Source organism: Prionailurus viverrinus, chromosome A3 (genome assembly GCF_022837055.1).
Source record: "Prionailurus viverrinus isolate Anna chromosome A3, UM_Priviv_1.0, whole genome shotgun sequence".
Lineage (NCBI taxonomy): Eukaryota > Metazoa > Chordata > Mammalia > Carnivora > Felidae > Prionailurus > Prionailurus viverrinus.
Window position 1 is genome coordinate 23,548,241 of NC_062563.1, and position 22,009 is coordinate 23,570,249.

General features: G+C 39.2%; 1 protein-coding gene and 1 non-coding gene across 7 annotated transcripts in view; one reads left to right on the plus strand and one right to left on the minus strand.

Annotated features, from left to right (window-relative positions):
* Positions 1–22,009, minus strand: part of PHF20 (PHD finger protein 20) — a 173,053-nt gene that overhangs the window by 110,169 nt on the left and 40,875 nt on the right. For 3 of the 6 annotated variants that reach the window (XM_047853751.1, XM_047853750.1, XM_047853753.1), the window contains exon 2: positions 15,705–15,819. In XM_047853751.1, coding sequence (XP_047709707.1) covers positions 15,705–15,787 — 83 coding nt within the window. In that variant the 5' untranslated portion in view covers positions 15,788–15,819. Of the gene's footprint in view, positions 1–8,700; positions 8,784–14,190; positions 14,212–15,704; positions 15,822–22,009 lie in introns of those variants that run through there. The other 3 variants (XM_047853754.1, XM_047853757.1, XM_047853758.1) reach the window with 3 other exon arrangements.
* LOC125163173 (small Cajal body-specific RNA 20) lies at positions 8,366–8,496 on the plus strand. The gene has a single exon (XR_007151330.1). It is a non-coding gene; the product is annotated as a small Cajal body-specific RNA 20 (non-coding RNA).

Here is a 22,009-nt window from a genome sequence, read left to right on the forward strand (position 1 = left end):
GTGCTGGCAAAGACATAGAGCAACTGGGACTCACACGCATTGCCAGTGGAAATGCAAACATGGAATAGCCACACTGGAAAACAGTTTGGCAGTTTTTCAACAAGTTAAACATACATTTAACCTATAATCCAGCAATCACACTCCTTGGCATTTGCCCAAGACAATGAGAACTTATGTTCTCACAAAATCTGTAAGCAAAAGTGTATTCCTATTTAGTAAAACCTGGAAACAATTCATATCTTTGAACAGGTAAATGGATAAATTGTGGTACATCCATATAATGGAATTCTAGCAATAAAATGAAGAAATTACTGATTCATGCAAAGGTGTGGATGAATTTCAAATGCATTATGATAAGTGAATAGGATAACACAAATTTAAAAGGCTACACACTGTCCAATTCCATTTATATGACATTCTGGAGAAAGTAAAACTACATGGACAAAGACAGGATCAGTGGGTAACAGATGCTGGAAATGGCAGAAGGAGTAGAAAGGCATACAAGGAAATTTTGTGGGGTAATAAAAGCGCTCTACATTTTGTGGTGGTGCATGCATGACTGTGAATTTGGCAAGATTCATATAACTGTACAGTATATAAATTATAACTCAATTTTAAAACAGAAAATACACACAAGAAAAAGAAAAAACACATGCTCCCATCATCAATCCCACAAGTCAACCTTCATTTCCATCTGTACACCCAGTCTTCCTCTTCCCCTTATAATAAATAAATGAACTATCTGCTCCTATAAATGGCCAATTCCTCCATTTGTGCACCACACCAGCTCTCTCTCCCATTTTTCTTGAACTCATGCCCATCAGGATTTTATCCCCAGTGCTCCACTAAAACAACTCATCTAAAATTAACAACACAACAAACAACAGGTGTTGGCGAAGATGCGGAGAAAGGGGAACCCTCTTGCACTGTTGGTGGGAATGCAAACTGGTGCAGCCACTCTGGAAAACAGTGTGGAGGTTCCTCAAAAAGTTAAAAATAGAATTACCATGGGACGCCTGGGTGGCTCGGTTGGTTAAGCAACTGACTCTTTCGGCTCAGGTCATGATCTCATGGTTCCAGAGTTCAAACCCTGCCATTGGGCTTTCTGCTGACAGTGTGGAGCCTGCTTGGGATTCACTCTCTCTCCTCTCTCTCTGCCCTTCCCCTGCATGTGCCTCTCTCTCAAAATTAATAAACATTTAAAAAAAGGATGTACCAAAAAAAAAAAAAAAGATGGTACAAGAAGTGAAGAGATAAGAACCAGAAACTCAGACTTGATCAGTGCAAATAATTCTAATATAATCTTTTTTATTTATTTATTTTGAAAGAGAGCAGGGGAGAGGCAGAGAAGAGAGGAAGACAGAAAATTTCAAATGGGATCTGTGCTGATGTGGGGCTCGATCCCACAAACCGTAAGATCATGACCTGAGCCAAAATCAAGAGTCAGATGCTTAACCAAGTGAGCCACCCAAGCACCCCAGTGCTTAAATATAATTAAAAAAAAAAAAAAAAAAAAGTGAGACAAGAGCTAAGGACACAATGAAACTCAGATTTTAAAATCCTTTGTACAAAAAAATGGAAAGAGACCATGATCAACTTAAATGGAAACAAAGCAGTGGAAATGTGCCAAAGAGTTAGGAAAGCAACAGACAGAGGAGTTTTTCACCATGTTCTGGGTAGAACAGAGAAGGCGAGGCCTACTGTTCAAGGCAGATGGTGTGCTCCTGACAGATGATAGGAAAAAGGCGGAGGGTGGCAGAACTAGCAGTTTCTGTCCTATCCACCAAACATCACTGCTAGGAGACTGAAGCCTCTCACATCTTAAGTCAGTTCATCTGCACAAGGTAAAGAGGCAGGCAGGAAATGGATATCTGGAAAGTGTGTCCCAAAGTGGTAGTTCCAAAATTAGAAGATGAATTCTTATCAGTACTCCACAGCCTGTTTGGTGAGATAAACTTTTTTAAGAAGTAACAACCTCCAAAAAAAAAAAAAAAAAAAAAAAGAAGTAACAACCTCCATGGAAAATCTAAATCTTTATTTTACAAATTCCCCTCCCTAAATAATAAAAATCCTAAATCTATGATTTCTTTGGGACCCTAGAATTTAAGAAAAACTGGCTTAGATGATTTACAAATGATTTCTGGTAAGATACATAAAACAGTTGTCTAATACAACCAAGTTAGGGGCGCTTGGGTAGCTCAGTAGGTTGAGTATCCAACTCTTGATTTAGGCTCAGGTCATAATCTCACAGTTTGTGGGATCAAGCCCCGCGTCCGGCTGTGTGCTGACAGTGTGGAGCCTGCTTGGGATTCTTTTTCTCTCCCTCTCTCTGCCCCTCTACCTCTCTCTCTCTCTCTCTTACTTATTTTTGAGAGAGAAAGAGAGAGAGAGAGAGAGAGAGAGAGAGAGCGAGCGCAAGTGGCAGAGGGGCAGAGAGAGATGGAGACAGAATCTGAACCAGGCTCTAGGCTCTGAGCTGTCAGCACAGAGCCGGACATGTGGCTCAAACCCACAGACTGTGAGATCCTGACCTGAGCCAAAGTCAGACACTTAAACTGAGCCACCCAGGCACCCCAATAAATAAACATTTTTTTAAAAAACAGGTTAAGTCTCAGATTCATCAGTGATTAATCTGTGATCTTGGGCAAGTCATTTTACTTCTGAGCTTCAGTTCTAAATGGGCTTGCCTAAGCAATTAAGGCAATTAGCATCATACCTGACACAAAGCAAATCTCTGACAAATGTTAGCTGCCATTACTACTGTTGTTTAACAGAAGTGTAATATGTGTAGTAGACAAGAGAGAAACTAGGCTTCTGTATAAGCATTTCAGACAAAATAAATCAAAGATACAGACCTATTAAAAATATCACAGCATTAATCAAGAAAGACCTCTCACCCACTCTGGATCACATTTGTATCTCCCTACACATCTACTGTCACATGAGGTTCGAAAAATACTTTAACCCTTTTCATGTCTTTTTTGTTTTTTGGCAACCTAGCAGCAAATTCAGAAAACATGGAAGAGCACTCAGGAAAATATCACTAGGGAAAGGAATCACCTAGGAGGCATAGCCAGCCTTTCGAGTCAGATCAACAGGGGTTCAATCCTAGCTCCACCAGTCACCAGCTGTGAAATTAGGAACAAAGGACTTACCTCTGTGAGCCTTGGTTTCTTCCTTCATTTATAAAATTGAAACAATAAACAACATAACAACATAGCTTCCTGAGATTTAATGGAGAAGCTGCATATGGAGAGCCTGCATGGTCAGTCCTTCACATAACTATCTAATTCTACAATATTAAAAAAATTTCTCGGGGTGCCCGGGGTTCCCTCTCTCTTTCCCCCCATCACCCATTCATGCTGTCTCTCTCTCTCAAAACTAATTAAACATAAAAAAAGTTGGGGGCACCTGGGTGGCTCAGTCAGTTAAGCGTCCAACTTTGGCTCAGGTCATGATCTCACGGTCTGTGGGTTCAAGCCCTGCATTGGGCTCTGTGCTGACAGCTCAGAGCCTGGAGCCTGTTTCAGCTTCTGTGTCTCCCTCTCTCTGCTCCTCCCTGACTCACACTCTGTCTGTCTGTCTGTCTGTCTGTCTCTCTCTCTCTCTCTCAAAAATAAACATTAAAAAAACAATTTTTTTAATTAAATAAATAATTTCTCTGAGGTCCCTGGGTGGCTCAGCCAGTTAAGCATCCAACTCTTGGTTTGGGCTCAGGTCATAATCTCACAGTTCATGAGATCGAGCCCCATATTGGGCTCCGTGCTATCAGTGAGGAACCTGCTTGGGATTCTCTCTCTCCTTTCTCTCTGCCACTCACCCACTCGCATGTGTGCATACATTTTCTCTGTCTCTCTCAAAATAAATAAATATTAAAGTTTTTTTTAAATAAATAAGTAAAAATAAAATAAAGTCTTAAAGAAGGGTGCCTGGGTGGCTCAACTGGTTGAACATCCAGCTCTTGATTTCAGCTCAGGTCATGATCTCATGGTTTCATGGGTTTGAGCCCCAAGTTGGGCTCTGCACACTGGCCATGGTACAGACCCTGCTTGGGATTCTCCCTCTCTCCCTCTATCTCTCTGCCCCTCCCCTCCTCAAAATAAATTTGTAAAAAACTTTTAAAAAAACAAAAATAAGAAATAAAAAATAATCAAATCAAATAATTATAGACTGGCAAAAGCGTAGCATAAGAGAATTCGTTAGGTGTTCCGTATGAGCATGTGACTTCTGATCTCAGGCTTGTGAGTTCAAGCCCCACATTGGGCATAGAGATTACTTAAAAAATAAAACCTTAAAAAAGAAGAAATAAAAATTTTCAATGTAAGAGAAAAAAGGCAAAAAGAAAAATCAAAATATAAATTACCAAATATTAAATTTAAATTGGAAATACCAAAATGAACTCACAATTTTTCAAAAATTTTATTTCTTAGCTTTATCCACTGAAAAGGCCAAAAAGCAGTAACATTGTAGCAGGAATAAACACACCCAATGTCCAAAGCTTAATTTCTAAATACTACTTCCAACTGAAAGGAATTAGGACTCCTTGGAGAAATGGCGGAGTCCAGGGTCTGGATCGGGGCATGTGCAAGATAAATCTGGGGCTTCTAGCAGTACCAGAAAATAAGAAAATACTTCGAGGACTAATAGGAGTGTGTCGAAAGTACAAAGAACCAGTTAAAAGGCCTCCCACTGGCTAACTCTGGGATAATTTTAGCACCAAAGAGAATAATGAATATAACTGACTACAACACCACACTAAATAATCTCAGTCTTGGTGATTCTTAATAATGAAAAGAGAAAAAAGAAAAGTTCTTCTTGCAGGAGAATGTCAACTAATAAAACACAAAACATAAAGGGAATGACAGAGGTAGAAAATCATTATTCTTCCACTGCCAGTGTAATAATTTACTCAGGTAAGGATTATCAATGGATGCCGAAATCATTAGGTAAAGGATGTGGGGTAACAGGATATTGAAACATACCAAAGCATTCCCACAAATTGCTTAATACTTTCACAGAGAAACATGTACCTTTAAAATGGTGAGGGATGGCAGTCACCACATGGAACAGTGGGACAACCCAGTTTTGTGTGTCCCTGATGTGATACAATATGAAACACACATCATTACCGCTGAAACACTGCAAAAAAATGTTTACTCTTTTGTCTAGATCTAACTTCCAGTTTACAGGAAGTATAAGAGAATACATGAATCAAGCTGAATTCACCATGAGAAAACAATGTGACCAACCCCACATATGGAATATTCTACGAAACTGTTCAGGTCTCTTAAAAATAAATAAATAATGCCATGGTGGGGGAGGGATTAGGAAAGGGGTGAAGGATTATTATGGAATAAAAGCAACTAAAGACATAAAACCAAAAACGTAGGGGTGCCTGGCTAGCTCGGTCGGAAGAGCATGCAACTCTTGATCTCAGGGTGTAAGTTTGAGCCCCACATTGGGTGCAGAGATTACTTAAAAATAAAATCTTTAAAAAAAAATGGGGGTACCTGGATGGCTCAGTCTGTTAAAGGTTCAACTCCTGACTTCAGCTCAGGTCATGATCTCACAGTTCATGAGGTCAAGCCCCACATCAGGCTCTGCGCTGACAATACAGATCCTGCTTGGGATTCTCCCTCTCTCTCTCTGCTTCTCCCCACCTCACACACACACACACACACACTCTCTCTCTCTCTCTCTCTCTCTCTCTCTCGCTCTCTCTCCTAAAATAAACTTTTTTTAAAATGTTAAAAAAATGTAATGTGCCAATCTTGACTGAGTAAACCTCGATTTCTAAAAACAACATTCTTGGGGTGCCTGGGTGGCTCAGTCGGTTAAGCGTCCGACTTCAGCTCAGGTCACGATCTCACGGTCTGTGAGTTCGACCCCCGTGTCGGGCTCTGTGCTGACAGCTCAGAGCCTGGAGCCTGTTTCAAATTCTGTGTCTCCCTCTCTCTCTGCTCCTCCTCTGTTCACGCTCTGTCTCTCTCTGTCTCAAAAATAAGTAAACATTAAAAAAAAATTAAAAAAAAAATTCTTGGTGTCTGGGTGGCTCAGTCAGTTGAGCATCCAACTCTTGATTTCGGCTCAGGTTCTGATTCCAGGGTTGTGGGATTGAGCTCTGTGTCAGGCTCTGAGCTGAGCGTGGAGCCTGCTTGGGATTCTCTCTCTCTCTGCCCCCCTTGCCCCTTTCCCCAGCTCATGCTCTCTTTCTCTAAAATAAAGAAAAGAAACCTTGAAAAATGACATTCTTGGGACAACAGGAAAATCTGAATATGGTCTAGACACTAAATATTATGGAATTACTACTAATCATGATTAATAAAATTATAAAAAGTGTATGAATCAAATTGGCTACATGTTAACAATTAGTAAATACAAGTGAAAGGTATAGTGCTTATCTCACTGTTCTTTCAATTTTTCATTATGTTTGAAAATTTTCATAATAAAAAAGCTGACACTCATTTACTTTAGTCTCTTCAAAATAAGAACAAAAAATCCAAGGATTCAGAAGTTAAAAATCAAAAGGAAGTAAGTGATGAAGAGTGAGACCCTAATCCCATTACCGCATCTTATCCCAATGTACTAAAAACACACATTCAACATGTGGCTCTGCCCTGCAGATACACTACTTATTGTAATATAAACAAATCATTTATCAGGGTAAAAACACCACCACTTCTAAAGATAAATAAATAACAAAGATAATAAATAATAAAGATAATAAAACAAATCCTCCATTATTATTTTTTAAGTCACTGCCTATTTCTTTTTAAATGATCTCTACACCCATAATGGGGGTCAAACAACCCCAAGATGAAGAAAAATTGCATGCTCTACCAACTGAACCAGCCACCAGGGGCCACAAATCCTGTTTTGTTTTTTTTTTTTTTAAGGTTTATTTATTCATTTGGAGAGAAAGAGAGACAGTGTGAGCAGGGGAGGGACAGAGAGAGAGGGAGAGAGAGAATCCAAGCAGGTGCCGCACTGTCAGCACTGAGCCCAACTCAGGGCTCAATCTCAGGAACCCTGAGATCATGACCTGAGCAGAAATCAAGAGTCGGACATTTTAACCACTGAGCCATCCAGGCGCCCCTCCTCCATTATTTCTCAAAGCATTCAGAGTCAAACAAATGTCCAGTCCTCTGCATTAGGAATTCAAATGAACATTATCAGAATGTGTTTCTGATAATGGAAACAGGAGTCAGGAGACTGAATGAATGAATGAATGAATGAATGAATAAATAAATAAATAAATAAATAAATAAATAAAATTTAGGAGTCAAACATTAAACACTCTGGAGAATTTGGGTTTTTCAGAGAAGCCATGAACTCAGTCTATCTGGGTTCAAATCCCAGTCCTAATCCTGTGTGACCTTAAGCAAATAACATTACCTCTCTGAGCCCCCTTTGTCTTACTTTTAAAATGAGGTAAATAACAGCACCCATATCTCATGGTACTGTTAACTGGAAAATTAAACTAGATAATCCATGAAGTGGATACAGGACTATAAATGTTAACTTTATACACTTTTGGTCCTAAAACTTCTTACAAACTGGCCATAATGTTTTCATTTTTATAGTAGACATGATTAAGAAGAAAACTAATAGCTGTATTTTCCTGGTAATGAATACAAAATGCTCCCACAGGAATAATCCTATCTAATCCACATAATCCAATTATAATTCCCCATTTTGCCTACATGGAAACTGAGACTCGGAGAGGTAAAGTAACTTGACCAAGTAAACCCAAGTAATTATAGTATATGAGACTCTAATCCACAACTCTTCACCCTCAGTTATAATCATTTGTCAGTACACCAGATAAGAGCTTAAAAACATTTGTAGAAATGCTTACAACTTTAAGTCCACAGGCTGGGCTGTTGATTTGCTATATTTGTTTGAAAAAGGCATTCGAGGTAGCAAATTTACCTGAATGTGACTCAAGGACAACTGGATTTCTTGGTACAGTCACCTGCACTCAAAGGGACCTAACCATTCAATCCTTAGAACTGATTCTATGACCGGATATCCTACCCCTCTGAAAAAACTCTGCTTTTGCCCAAATGTTCACTGCAGCTTTATTTATGGCTCCACTCTCACCTTTTCTGAGAAGACTTTCCCAACTCCACAGGCAGAGCATAGCTCATCCTCCCCTGGGCCTATACACATCCCTTCCCTTAGCCCCATCCACATTCCACTCTAAAACCAGACCACTCTAGCCACAAGGAGGTCCCTCTATCCCCCTGACAAGATCCTGTTCCCCTAACTAGAATAAAAGTGGGTAGGACAGCATTCCATTCACTGCCTGAGATAGTTTGCTAAATTACCACAGAAGTGAGTAAATAAGTAAAAAAAATTGGAGGGCCTCTCTCCTATGGGACAATGGGTGGTCCCTTTTCTCCTCAGCCAGGGTTGGAGGCCAAGATCAGCCCTTGAGGATCACTGTTGGGGCTGCCACAAGCTGGCAGCCTTGTTTTCCTACCTCAGACATCTGTAGTTGCTGGAAGCCCCCCACCTGCTCTATACCAGGCATGGTGGCCCCACAGCCAGACGAAGGTTTCAAGTGGCAGCATTGGCAGTGGGGCCTCTGGCTCTCCTTGGATAGTGCCAGGCTCTCAGGAGCTGATCCTGGCCGCTGTTGCCCCAAAAGTAGCCTGGCCCCCTGCCTGCCCCATAGGCAACACCTAACAAACATACCTCAACAGGGTCCTATACAGGGCTGCGAGGCAGGGGGTGGTGAGGAAGAGCTGTGAGTGGGTGCTGGAGAAAAAGTACTGCTGGTGTCAAGGCCAAGGAGGTCAGATGTGATAGCTGGTACTCTGGCCACAAGCGCAAGCCACACTTCTAAGCAGTTAGCTGTATCTAATCAGACAGCTTGGGCTCCACACAGTTGCAGGTAGTAAGTTTGCTAAGTTAAAGGGCCTACTTGATCAGCTGCCAAATAATATTTTAGAAAAGTTTTCAATTTCTAACGGTTTTTCTTCACTAACAAAAGTTTTTTTTTTTTAATTTTTTTTAATGTTTATTTATTATTGAGAGACAGAGAGAGACAGAGCATGAGCATGGGAGGGGCAGAGAGACAGGGAGACACAGACTCTGAAGCAGGCTCCAGGCTGTGAGCTGTCAGCACAGAGCCCGACGCGGGGCTCAACCTCACAAACTGCGAGATCATGACCTGAGCTGAAGTCGGACACTCAACCAACTAAGCCACCCAGGTGCCCCCACTAACAAAAGTTCTGAAAGTATCTTATTTTGTTCTAAAGGCAATACACCACTTTCTGTGGAAATGTGAAAAAAAATTGGAAGCAAAAAGTTCTACACAGGTAGAATAACAATCTGAAATATTGTTTACCCACTTAAGAGAACAAGTATCTACTGTATTATGCTTTCATAATGACTAAAAAAGTAAAAGTACAGAAGTCTTATGTACACACTGATCATGCCTATTTTATTTTAACAGAATTTTTTTTAAGTAATCACTACACCCACCATGGGACTTGAACTCATGACCACGAGATCAAGAGTTGTATGCTCTATAGGGGCGCCTGGGTGGCGCAGTCGGTTAAGCGTCCGACTTCAGCCAGGTCACGATCTCGCGGTCCCGGAGTTCGAGCCCCGCGTCGGGCTCTGGGCTGATGGCTCAGAGCCTGGAGCCTGTTTCCGACTCTGTGTCTCCCTCTCTCTCTGCCCCTCCCCCGTTCATGCTCTGTCTCTCTCTGTCCCAAAAATAAATAAACGTTGAAAAAAAAAAAAAATTAAAAAAAAAAAAAAAAAAAAAGAGTTGTATGCTCTACCAACTAAGCCAGCCAGGCACCCCGTGGTCATACCTATTTCATACATAAGCAATTACAGAAAAGACTAAGTAGTTAGGTTGGTAGATTTTACAAGTAACTTTCTCCTATGTTACTTACTATTTATTATATAAATAGTCTTAATATTGCTAACATACTTGAAAAAGATATGACATAAGCATAAATAAAATTGACATAATTTACTCAAGAAAAAGAACACAGCAGAACAGTAACTATTAAAGTATTTGATTTGACAGTCTAAAATGTATTTTCAAGGGCACCTGTAAAGCTCACTCAGTTGGTTAAGTGTCTGACTCCTGATTTCGGCTCAGGTCATAATCTCAAGATCATGAGATTGAGCTGCGTGCTGAGCATGGAACCCGCTTAAGATTCAATCTCTCCCTCTCCCTCTGCCCTTTCCCTGCACTCTTGCCCACTCTTTCTCTCTCTCTCAAAAAAATTTTTTTTTATTTTTGCAAAAAAGGGTATTAGCAAGATTTAGCAGAGCTTCAAGAGACTTTTCCAGAGGAAATAGAGAAAAAACAACCTCATTTTCTAAGATTTCTATAACACACTGAAACCAGACAAGGATAGGGCAAGAAAAGATCAAAACCAAAAGTACTAGTGAACGTGGATATGAAAATCTCAAATAAAATATTAGCAAACGTTTATATAATTTATTATATAAATGATCTAATAGGATTTATCCAGGAACATAGTCAAGACTTATTCAACATTACACTATCAACAATAGCCAAATTATGGAAAGAGCCCAAATGTCCATCAACTGATGAACAGATAATGAAGATGTGGTGTGTATGTATATAGATTATACACACACATAATATATACATGTATATATATTTACACACATACATGTATACAATGGAATATTACTCAGCCATCAAAAAGAATGAAATTTTGTCATTTGCAACGACATGGATGAAACTAGAGTATATCATACTAAGCAAAAAAAGTCAGTCAGAGAAAGATAAACATATGATTTCACTCATGTGGAATTTAAGAAACAAAATAGATGAACATATGAGAAGGGAAGGAAAAATAAAGTAAGATAAAAAGAGAGAAGGGAGACAAACCTAACAGACTCTTAACTATAGAGAACAAACTGAGGGTTGCTGGAGGGGAGGTGGGTGGGGGAATGGGCTAAATGCAATGGACATTAAGGAGGGCACTTGTGATGAGCACTGGGTATTATATGTAAGTGATGAATCACTAAATTCTACTCCTAAAACCAATACTACACTATTCGTTGACTACCTTGAATTTAAATAAAATCTTGGAAGGAAAAAAAAAGAATCGTTCAAGCTTAGAAACTCTACTAATGTCATATACCATATTAACAGACTGAAGAGACAAAAATGCATATGGTCAAGGGGCGCCTGGGTGGCCCAGTTGGTTAAGCATCTGACTCTTGATTGCAGCTCAGGTCATAAGATCACGACCTCTCAGGTACCTGAGATTGAGCCCCATGTCAGACTCAGCACTGACAGCACAGAACCTGCTTGGGAATGTCTCTCTCTTTCTCTCTCTCAAAATAAGTATTTTTTAAATAATAATAAAATTTAAAAGAACTAGTAGGACAAATACGAAAATGCAGCAAGGTTTCTAGATACAAGATTAGTATATAAAACTCAACAGCAATAAACCCTCACATACCCATCACTCACTGCCACTTTTGCTTTCCCTATTCTCCATCTTTTCCTCATTTCCTATTTCCTTTGAAGTAAGTCCCAGACAACACCTCATTGTAGTCATTAATATGCCAGTATATAATCTCTAAAAAATGAGGACTCTTTAAAAACATAGCTATATCATTTCCATACCTACAAAAGTTAACAATGATCCTTTAATATCATTAATCAATGTTCAAATATCCAACAATATCATAAATGTCATAAATCTTTTTTTTAGCAATTGTTTTTGAGCTATGATCTCAGTAAAGTCCACACACTGAATTTGGTCAACAACAATAAAAACTCAACAGCATTACTACACACCACCAATAACCAAAGAAAAGATATAATGTAAAAAGATCCATTCACAGAACCAACAAAAACTAGAAGGTACTTAGGAATAAGTCTAACAGATAATATGCAAAATGGAGGTTATAAAACAAGTTCATAAAAGAAAATGTGAATAAATACAAAAAAATAATATTTTCATAAGTAAAAACTCTATCATAAAGATGTTAATTCCCCCAAATTAATTATAAATCCAATGCAATTTATTGTGAAACTACAACAGTTTTTAAGAAACTACACAAATACAGCTATTCATGTTAAAAGCAAATGTCTACACCTGAAATTAATGTAACACTGACTGTCAATTATACTTCAACTGTTTAAAAAATAAGAGTAAAGGTCTAAGAATACAACAAAGAAAATAAAGCACAAAAAGGCAAAACCTGTCTTAACAGATATCAAGACTTATTTTTGGGGCGCCTGGGTGGCTCAGTCGGTTGAACATCCAACTCTTGATTTTGGCTCAGGACATAATCTCACAGTTCAGTTCATAGGTTTGAGCCCTGCATCGGGCTCCACACTGGCAATGTTGAGCTTGGTTGGAATTCTCTCTTTCCCCCTCTCTCTCTGCCCCTTCCCCATTCGTGCTCGCTCACTCGCTCTCTCTCTCACAATTAATTAATTTAAAAAGATTTATTTTAAAGCAATATCTATTGGATTATGTGTTGCTAGTAGCACCAGAGTAAATATAAATTAATAAAATAAAGAGCTAAGAAGAGACCCATGTTATGGGATTTGATATATAGAAGTAGTATTGCAGATTAGTGGGGAAAGGACAGACTATCCTATAAAAGATGCTGGGGCAACTGATTATTTATATGGTGAATAAAAACGAGTATTAGACCAAGTTCATCACATACATAAAATTAATTCTAGGTAGATAAAGATCAAAATGTAAAAAGCAAACCTTTAAAACTTTTAGAAGAATTTCAGAGAATATTACATCCCATGAAAGATATCAGAAGTAAGCTGAAAAGACAAGCTACAGACTGGAAGATTTCTGCAATACAAACTAACAAAGCATTGGAATCGATAACATATTAGTAAAATACTGATAAATCACTAAGAAAAGACAAACAATCCAATAGAAAAATAGTCAAGAGCAAGCCACAAAACACAGATATTAGAAAATGCTCAACTTCACCAGAAGTACAGGGAACAAACAATAAAAGTTTTATAACCAACAGACTGACAAACCAGAAAGTCTGTCAAAGGCAAAAATTGATAAGGATGTAGAAAAACAAGAAGTTTTATGTACTACTGGTGGGAGCAATTTAGTAGAAGCATTTTGGAGATAAATTTTGCAAGTTCCAATAAAACTGAAAATGTGTACATTATTCAACGAATTCACTGGAGTAGGACTTATCAAACAGTAGTTCATGACCCATTCAATTATAAAATGAAATTAATGATTCTAGACCAGCATTTGTGCATATGGTCAGGAAACACACAACATAGAAGAAAAACATCAAAGTATAATGCATGTACTAAGGTTAAGAAAGGTTACTAAAGAATTTTGCTTCACTGAAATTTATATGTGTATACGGATGGTTACTACCCTGGATTTAAAATATATTTCTTACTATAAATTGCCATAAAACAAGTTTGAAAAGTCACTGCCCAATAAATATTCTTGCAAATGGACACAAAAAGGCATTTACAGAGATGTTCACAGTAGCACTGTGTTTATTTTTTTTTTATTTATTCTTTTTAGTAATCTCTACACCCAATGTAGGGCTCAAACTCATGGCCCCAAGGTCAAGAACTGCATGCTGTACCGACTGAGCCAGGGAGGCATCCAGTTTTTCACTTTAAACACAGTGCTGCTGAGGTGCCTGGCTGGCTCAGTCAGAAGAGTGTGAGACTCTTGATCTCAGGGTCATGAGTTCAAGCCCCATGATGGGTCTAGAGCTTACTTGAAATAAATAAATAAAAATAAAATAACATAAAATGAGGGGTGCCTGGGTGGCTCAGTTGGTTAAGCGTCCAACTTCAGCTCAGGTCATGGTCTCCCAGTTCGTGAGTTTGAGTCCCACATCAGGCTCTGTGCTGACAGCTCAGAGCCTGGTCTGCTTCAGATTCTGTGTCTCCCTCTCTCTCTGCCCCTCCCCCGCTCACACTCCATCTCTCTCTCAAAAGTAAACATTAAAAAAAAGTTTTAATAAAGTACAAAAAAATTAAATATAAATAAATATAGGATAAGTATCTTATGTATCAGTATAGCTAAATCACAAAAACATAAAGAAACAAATGATATACTACTACTTATATTAATTTTTAATACCTAAAATATTTCTATTATTTATGCATACATATACATAGTAAAAATTTAAAAACGTGGACAGAAAGGATACAACTGGGATAAGGATAAGTCTGGGATGCTGGCTGCCTCCATGGAATACAGAAGGGGAATTGAACTGGTAAGGGTATAAAATATACTTCTATTATATAAGAAATGTTTTATGTCTTTTATTTTTTAAAACATAAATATAATAAGAAATGTTTTATGTCTTTTATTTTTTAAAACATGAATATAATAAAAATGTTTTATTTATTCTGAGTGATATTTACTAATTTGTTAAATTTTATTATTAAATTTTATATATTAGTGTATTTTATTGATATTTATTCTTAGTGACAAGTACACAGATTATTTTACAGCTAGATGTACTTTTTACTTTTTCTATATTTTACTTTTTTTCCACATTTAAAAAGAATTCCCTCCCTTGATTAAGCTGCCTTAAAAAGTGCTAAGAGAAACCAAAAAGGGAAATAATTATAGATGATACAAACAGCCTACAACAACTAGGTGTTCAAAGTGTTTGTAATTCATGTATCAATTCTTCCAGCCCCAAAAAGCAGCAGAGACATTTCTGCCCCAGCCACTTCCTCGCTTCTCTTTCCCCTGTCTTCTCTACCTACACCCCAAGAACTGGTCAGCTTATTTTCAGAAAACTCCCCAAAAGAGCTACATTCTTCCTTATAAAAACTCAGAAAGGGGAGCATGTGACTGGTTCAGCTGGTGGAGCATGTGACTCTTGATCTCGGGGTCATGAGTTCAAGTCCCATTTTGGGTATAGATTATAAATAAATAAACTTTAAAAACAACAACAACAACTAAGAAAGGTTTGAGTTCTGAAACCCCCACCTTTCCCTTAAGCATTAACAAATGGCCAGATTCTAGGATGTCCTCAACAACAACCATCATTTTATAGTTGATAAGGAAGGTCTTTCCCCACATTCTACTACGTGATTCTCAGAAAAACTTGGAGGTTGATACTACTAGTACCCACACATTTATAGATAAAGCTGATGCTCAAAGAGGCTAATTACAAGTCAGAGGTCATAAACCAATGACAAGTCAGGACTACAAGCCCTCAGTCTCTAAATTTAATCACCTCTTCAGAGTGATGTTAAATTTCAACCATACCACATACTCAGAAAACAGGATGGAGTGTTCACAACACACAAGTTATTCCAATCTAATCCCTTTCCTTCATTCTTCCATCCCTGATTTTTCTCTCCTCTCTTCTTCCAGACAGGTACCCAAGATCAAGAGAGCTGCCACTATTAATTTGTCCCTTCCTTATAGCCATCTATGCTTCTTTTTCCCGTAACTCCTTCACACAAACACACAGAAAGGGGAAACAAGTATTAACAAATAGTCACTGGATGCTCTCCATGACAGATGGATCCCAGCACCAAAGAGAAAGAACATTCCCCCGGCTCTAGGCTTAAGTCTCCTTCCACCTTCCAAGAGTCAGGGAGCAGGAAAAAACTACAGAACATTTAAGAAAAGCCCTCTTTATCAGTGCTAGCAAAAATCCTTTACTGAAGGAATTTAATTAACAGAAAAATGTAAAAGTACCAGTTTTTTAATCGGTCCCGGGCTTCCAACTGGGCTCCCACTTCAAAGCTGATTCCTCTTCTGTTAGGTGGATGCTTTGTCATTTTCAGTCATCAGCGGGGCTGCCTTTATTCTCCTGAAAAAGCCAATTAAATATTTATGAAACTTAGGGAAAGTCTGCCCAGAGTGTAGCATCACTCACTACACATAAAAGACAAACAGGAATTATTCAAAACACAAAGCTCCAGGAAACCCTGTCAGTGACTTCTTTCATGCCTGCTCTCATTCCAACATAGACATGTCCTCCACTGGTTCCTCCTCTATTATGCAGCATCCTGTAGTTCCAGGACTGTGAGGAGACCCCCACTCAACACTGCTTACCAAGGACTCACCTATAAGGGGCACCTCTCAGAACTCCAAAACAACAATTACTCTCCAGGTTAAATTCAATCATTTGCTAATGCATTCAACAAGTATCTGCTGAGAGACTATTTAAAAAAAACAGCCAAGACCAAAAGAGACATAAGCCCACATGAAGCCTCTGTCCACTAGGGAAAGACAAAAATATAGCCATTAAACAGATAAACAGAAGCACCTGGCTGGCTCAGTTGGTTAAATGCTCAGATTTTCAAGCCCCGAGTTGGACTCCACACTGTCAGTGTGGAGCATGCTTGGGATTCTGTTTCTCTCCTCTCTCTGCCCCTCCCCCGCTCACGTTCGTTTTCTCTCTTGCTCTCTCTCAAAATACACTTAAAAAAAAAAAGTAGTGTTATTAAAAAAAATAGATTAATGGAATAACTGCAATCTGCAACTTCTACGAATTTTAAGTACTACATAAGAAGTAAACAAAAGCTGAGACACTGACTTCTGGCCCTATCTGGAAGGCTAGACAAGATCTATTTGTACTTTCTTTGATATATTTATATTTTCTGCCTGTTCTTGAGTTCATTCTGACAATTTATATTTTTCCTAAGTAACTCTTTATCAAACCTTTGGGTATGGATTGGTGGTCATTTTCTATATGAATAAAATTTATCTTTAGGGGCCAATGACGGTTCTAATGGAGATGAGATGTAGCCACTCTGAGCTCTCGGGGCACTTAAGCAGGCCACCTCCATACAGCAGGCTATCTCGCTACATCTTCTCCCACTAAACTTTGGGTCTCAAAAGCCTACACTGCCCAAGCAACATAAGAGTACTGCCAAGGGCAACATCTGCCTCATACCAGAAGCAAAATCTTTGCCATGGACTGACTGTGGAAAAATAACAGAAGTGGATCCTCATATCTGATGTGTAATGCCACCACATCCTAGGAAGAATTTGTTTGCAATACATTACATGAAAAGACAGAATCCTAAATTACAGCACGTTGAGCTCACATTAAAACTCGTGTGTTGGGGCGGGCGCCTGGGTGGCTGTCAGTAGAGCATCCAACTCTTGATTTTTGCTCAGGTCATGATCCCAGGGTCATGTTGGGGGCACTTGGGCTCTGCACTGAGCGTGAAGCCTGCTTAGAATTCTTATTCTCTCTCTCTCTCTCTCTCTCCTTTTGGCCCTCTCCCACACTTACAATCTCTCTCTAAAAAACAAACAAACAAAACTCATGTGTGTACAGGGGAGCCTAGCTGGCTCAGTCAGTAGAGCATGCAACCCTTGATCTCCGGGTCATAAGTTCAAGCCCCAAATTGGGCGTAGAGCCTGCCTTAAAAAAAAGGGGGGGGGGGGTGGCTATAGGTGATTGTTTTCCTTTTATTTTTTTTTTTAAGTAAGCTCTACCCAACATAGGACTGGAACTAACAACCCTGAGATCAAGAGGCATATGCTCTACCAACTGAACCAACTAGGTGTCCCTGTTCTTTTCCTTTCAAACAGTTTCATAAATTAAAAATTTTTCACAACGGAAATATTCCAAGAAAAAAACAAAAACATGTAATTTGAAGGATGAGTTAAGCATTAAACAACCAATTCTGATGAGCTGATACTGGGGAAAGCTGCAAACCAAGTCAAATGAAGGCAGAAATGGTTGACAGTTTAAGGAAACTGAAACATTCTAATAAACTGAAAAGTTATTATGTTAAGGAGTGTTTCCACTATAAGGACCCTAGGAAAGGGAGAGTCAGAGGTTTGACTGGCTTTACCTAACATTCTCCAGGAAAATATCAAATCTGATATAAGTAAATCCAATCAGTATAGAAGTCTTCATTTTGGCTTGGCCCAAATACCACTCAAATCATCTTTTTACCTCTGACTTCATCCACAATAGGTAATATACAGATTAACAGTTTGGCCTCCCGGATTATATGAAAACGTGATACTGGCTGGCTCAGTAGGTAAAGCAAACAACTTTTTGTTTTTTTGTTGTTGTTTTTTTTACAGAGAGAGAGCATACGCACAAGTGAGTGAGGGGCAGACAAAGAGAGAATCCCAGGAGGGGCAGAGAGATAGAGAGAAGAGGGGCTCACCTGAAGCAGGGCCATGAGCTCACCTGATGTGGGACTGGAACTCACGAACTGTGAGATCATGACTTGAACTGAAGTCAGATGCTTAACAACTGAGCCACCCAGGTGCCTGAGCATGCAACTCCTGATCTGGGGATTCTTTCTCCTTCCTCTGCCCCTCCCTCACACACTCCAGGGTGCAAGTATGAGCGCGCACTCTCCCTCTCTCTAAATAATAAATAAACTTATAAAAGAAATTTTAAAAAAAGTGATGCCAAACAAAAAGGCAGAGTGGCACTGAACACTCACTGAGCTACTAGCATTTGTCAGACTTTATGCAGGGGGACAGCTCCCTTTTACAGACGCCATGTATGTAACATAATGTAATGGGATTAAATGCTTGGGCTTGAATCCCCAGATCCATCCTTTACTAGCTGAATGAATTTGGGTAAATTACCCCTCTGAATTTGTTTCCTCTCCTTAAAAGGGGTTAGTGGTGGTAACAGTACCTATCTCCAGGCAGCAGGTGTGAGGATTAAATGAGATAATCCATGTAAGGGGCACAGGGCTGGTACAAAGTAAGGACTATAAAAGAGTTATTAGCTATTAATAATTCTTCTTTTAAAGATTTTATTTTTTTAACGTTTATTTACTCTGAGACAGAACACAGGCGTGCGAGCTGAGAAAGAAGGGAGAGAGAGGATGAGAGAGAATCCCAACCAGGCTCCATGCTGTTAATGAAGAGCTGGATGCGGGGCTCGATCCCACAAACCATGAGATCACAACCTAAGCTGAGATAAAGAGTCAGACACCTAACCGACTTAGTCACCCAGGCACCCCAAAGATTTTATTTTTTAAGCAATCTCTCCCAATGCGGAGCTCAAATTCACAACCTCGAGATCAAGAGTTGCATGCTCCACCAACTGAGCCAGCCAGGCACCCCTAGATAATAGATAATTCTATTATCACAAATGAGAAAATTAGGCTTAGCATAATTTGGCTAAGGTTCAGGTGCCAAGTGACAAGCCCCAGAACAAAAAGCTCAAGTCTGCTTGATTTCTAAATTAATTCTTTCACCACACAAATTCTCCTCAGGTACCCAAGGAGGCTTCCCACTAAAATACAGGAGGAGTGTGGGAATGAGGCAGTAAATGGATGAAGATGAGCAAACTATTCCCAGTGGCTGAAAAGAAAAGAAGGAAACAATTACTCTTGAGGCTGAATTGTCAGAAGGTCTTCCTTACAAATGAACTAAAAACCTGTTTCTAACTCTGACCCACTTGTTTGAGGTTTCACTCCCTGGTATCACAAAGAATAAGACTAAGGACTAACCTGACTTTTGTGTCCCATCTCCAATCTTCCTACCACTGTTCTGGGGTGGCAGCATTTGTTTTTCGATTTTACATTAAATCATTCAATAAATGATTAGTTAGTACTATCGGTAAGGCATTGTGCTGGAAATTAGGAGTAAGAAATCCAACTCAGTCCCCGCTCCAGTCCACCCAGAAAGACAAACATAAACACTGGAAGAGATGAACAAGCTCTAACAAAGGGCAAGGGAAGTGCCACCCAAGAAATCATCTGAAAGCCTCAATTTAATTTTGTTGTTGTTGTTAAGTAAGCTCTATGCCTAACATGGGGCTAGAACTCACAACCCTGAGATCGTGAATCATATGTTCTACAGACTGAGCCACCCAGGTACCCCAAAATTCCAATTTAATTTGGCAACAGGGCGCCTGGGTGGCTAAGTCAGTTAAGCATCCAACTCTTGAAACTGGCTCAGGTGATGATCTCAGGTGAGAGATCGACCGAGCATTGGACTCTGGGCTGACACCGCAGAGCCTGCTTGGGATTCTCTCTTTCTCTGCCCCTCCCCTACATGCGTACACTGTCTCTTTCTCTCTCTCTCAATAAATAAATAAACGAACATAAAAAAAAATAATAATTTGACAACTACTAACAAAAAAGTCCAGACAGAAGCAGGAAATTAAAAAAAAAAAAAAATTGCATAAGTCTTTTTTTTTTTTTTTACCTCTCACATTTAGTTTCAAACACAAATTATTTTCAAAAAGGCTAAGATTCTAAGGCTTTTAACTTATCCATTCTTCAGGCCCTTAGCTTTTTCTTCCAAAAAGCTCCAGCTTCCAAGTTAAGAGTTAAAGGTAATATGTTCAATAAAGACACTGAGAAAAACTAAGAGAGAAAAAAAACCTAATGCAATCTGTATTTATATAGGATTCCATACTTTTTTAATTGTTTTAGTATTTATTTTTGAAAGAGAGAGACACACACAGAGAGTGAGCAGGGGAGGGGCAGAGACAGAGGGAGACACAGAATCTGAAGCAGATTCCAGACTCTGAGCTGTCAGCACAGAGCCTGATGTGGGGCTCAAACTCAGGAACCATAAGTTGAGCATCAGACTGAGCCACCCAGGCGCCCCTAGGATTCCATTTTAAAGACCTTGTCAGGTCTTCAAATTACTCCTTTACATTCAAATTTCCCTACAATGGGAACCTACTGCCACAAAGGAGATAGAAAGACTTATTTCCTTGGGCGCCTGGGTGGCGCAGTCGGTTAAGCGTCCGACTTCAGCCAGGTCACGATCTCACGGTCCGGGAGTTCGAGCCCCGCGTCAGGCTCTGGGCTGATGGCTCGGAGCCTGGAGCCTGTTTCTGATTCTGTGTCTCCCTCTCTCTCTGCCCCTCCCCCGTTCATGCTCTGTCTCTCTCTGTCCCAAAAATAAATTAAAAAACGTTGAAAAAAAAATTTAAAAAAAAAAAAAAAAAGACTTATTTCCTTAAATACAGTATTTGCAGTCAATGCTCCTGTATCAATAAAATGAAAGCTTTAATTGTGTGCCTTGTAATACTATTACAGGGCACTTTCTCAAAATGGGGGAAAATAACTGCAGAGCATGTGACAAGGAGCTAACTTCCCATATTAACAAAGACTGCATACAAACCACAACAAAAATGCCAAACAACTAACTTATTAAAGGAAATGCAAATCAAAATAACAATTTTTCACTTCTAAGGCAAAAAATGTAAAGGTAGGATAACTAGTATTTGCAGGGATGAGGCGAATAAAGCATGCTTATACACTGTTGGTAGAAGCATAAATTGGAAAAGCTTTTCTAAAGGCAAGTTGGCACTATCTACAAAAATACATATACTTGCAACCCAGCTGTCCCACTGCCAGTAACTTACCCTACAGATATATCCCCCAAAGTCTGCCCAATTACCTGTAACGATGATTAATATAGCTTTGAAATTTCTACAGCTAGTATATCCATCAAAAGAGGCTTCATTAAGTGAATTATGGTTCATCCAGACAACAGAATATTGTACAGCCATTAAAAGGAAAAATGGCAATCTGTAGATGCTGATATGGAACCATCTGCAAGACATACTGTCAAGTAAAAAGGACATGATGTAGAGGCATGTGTATGGTACTATCCCTTTAATGTAAACAAACAGACATATGGACACAACTATTTTTTTATGTTTATTTATTTTTTAGACAGAGTGCAAGTGGGGGAGTGGCAGAGAGAGAGGGAGACACAGAATCTGAAACAAGCTCCAGGCTGTGAGCTGTCAGCACAGAGCCCAATGTGGGGCTCAAACTCACAAATGGTGAGATCATGACCTGAGCTGAAGTTGGACACCCAACCGAGCCACCCAGGCATCCCTAGACACAACTATCACAGCATATGTATAAAATTATTTCTTAGAAGGAACCAAGAAACTATTTAAGGACATTCCCTTAATGAGAGGAATGGAGCATGAAAATTTAACCTTTCATTTTTTATCTTACTATTTTGGTAGAATTTTCTAACCTTAAGAATGTATTTGCAAGGGTAGGGGGCCTGGGTGGCTCAGTCAGTTAAGC